Source organism: Echinops telfairi, unplaced genomic scaffold (assembly GCF_000313985.2).
Source record: "Echinops telfairi isolate 266 unplaced genomic scaffold, ASM31398v2 ScPeMD7_17;HRSCAF=63, whole genome shotgun sequence".
Taxonomy (NCBI): Eukaryota; Metazoa; Chordata; class Mammalia; order Afrosoricida; family Tenrecidae; genus Echinops; species Echinops telfairi.
In genome coordinates, this window is record NW_022103914.1 from 7,184,063 (window position 1) to 7,185,672 (window position 1,610).

The following is a 1,610-nucleotide window of genomic DNA, read 5'->3' on the forward strand; positions in this document are numbered from 1 at the left end:
TATTATCAATCCTTTATCTTTTATCTTATTTATGCACTTTGTAGTTATTTGTCCTATTAGATTAAAAAATTAGTATGTTAATTAAATGAGAAAATAATGGTAAAGTATACATAAATAGTAGAAAAAAAGCATTTATAAAATATTTTAATAATCTCAAGTATTTATCTATAGTGCATCCTCCTTTGAAGGGACTTTGGTGGTGCAGTGATTAAGCACTCAATTGCTAACATTGGTTAAAACCCACCAGCCACTCCTCTGGAGAAAGACATGGCAATCTATTTTGGTAATGATTTATAGTGTTGGAAATTCTAAGGGGTTCATTCCACTCTGTCCTGTAGGATGCCTACGAGTCAGAATTGACTCGATTGCCTATGTGTGCCATGTTGGGAGCCCATGGGTAAGGAAAATGGTTAATGTGTATGATTGCCATAAAAAAGGTCGATCCACTTTCAAAATGCAGCCAGTGAGAACCCTGTGGAGCATAGTTCTTACTCTGACACACAGTAGAAACTGACTCATGGTCACTGTTCGTTTGTTTTTAATGCTCTTTCAACACAACAGTTGGTGCATATCACCTTAAATGAAGACATATACAAACATAACATGCTTTCTAATATTTAGTTCCCTTGGTTTGTTTGTATACATATTTCTTTGTAAGTTTTTAAAAAATCATTTTATTGGGAACTTTTACAGATATTATAACAATCCATAATTCAATTAGTTCAAACATTGTAAAATTTCTGCCACCATCCTTTTCAAAACATTTTCTTTCTTCTTGAACTCTTTGATATCAATTCCCATTTATCCCCTCTCTCCCCCACCCTGCCCTCTAGGAACCTTTTGTATGTTTTAATCTGCGTTTATCTACCTTTTTCCCCTCCTTTATAGTGTATTCTATGTAATCTTTAATTTTTTTACTCTATCATGCTAATTGTATAATAGCATGTTGTTGAATTCAAATAACCATAACATGTTGCGTTTTTCTACTATCAAACATTTTAGTATCTTTCTCTTAGGAATAACATCATAATCCATCTCATTGCAAAGTGTTTCTTCTGTTTGAGCTGTTTCCCTAGGGTGGGTTTGTTGGTGAGGGAACTTGGTCAAATCACATGAATATTTTTATGTGTTCTTTTCTCTAGGATTTCTCCAGTGATGATTCTAAGCTAGAGTATAATGTAGATGCCGCAAATGGCATTGTTATGGAAGGATATCTATTCAAACGAGCCAGCAATGCCTTCAAAACTTGGAACAGGTAATACATTTCATATACTGGTCTTGATCCTTCTCTGTGCTCAGTTTCTGACTTTGTTTCTGACTTGCCACCTCTTTCCTTCATCGCTGTCTAATTATCTGTCAATGGTACTTTTAAAAAAATCATTTTATCGAGGGCTCATACAACTCTTATCACAATCCATACACACATCAATTGTGTCAAGCACATTTGTACATTCGTTACCCTCATCATTCTCAAAACATTTGCTCTCCACGTAAGCCCCTGGCATCAGCTCCTCATTTTTCCCTCTCCCTCCCCGCTCCCCACTCCCTCGTGAACCCTTCATAATTTATAAGTTATTATTTTGTCATATCTTACACTGTCCGACGTCTCC

At 35.4% G+C, this 1,610-nt stretch overlaps 1 protein-coding gene across 1 annotated transcript in view; it reads left to right on the top strand.

Annotated features, from left to right (window-relative positions):
- ACAP2 (ArfGAP with coiled-coil, ankyrin repeat and PH domains 2) overlaps positions 1–1,610 on the top strand; it is a 153,085-nt gene that overhangs the window by 105,364 nt on the left and 46,111 nt on the right. The window contains exon 9 of the mRNA XM_004712337.3: positions 1,143–1,255. Within this exon, the coding sequence (XP_004712394.1) occupies positions 1,143–1,255 (113 nt within the window). The remainder of the gene's footprint in view (positions 1–1,142; positions 1,256–1,610) is intronic.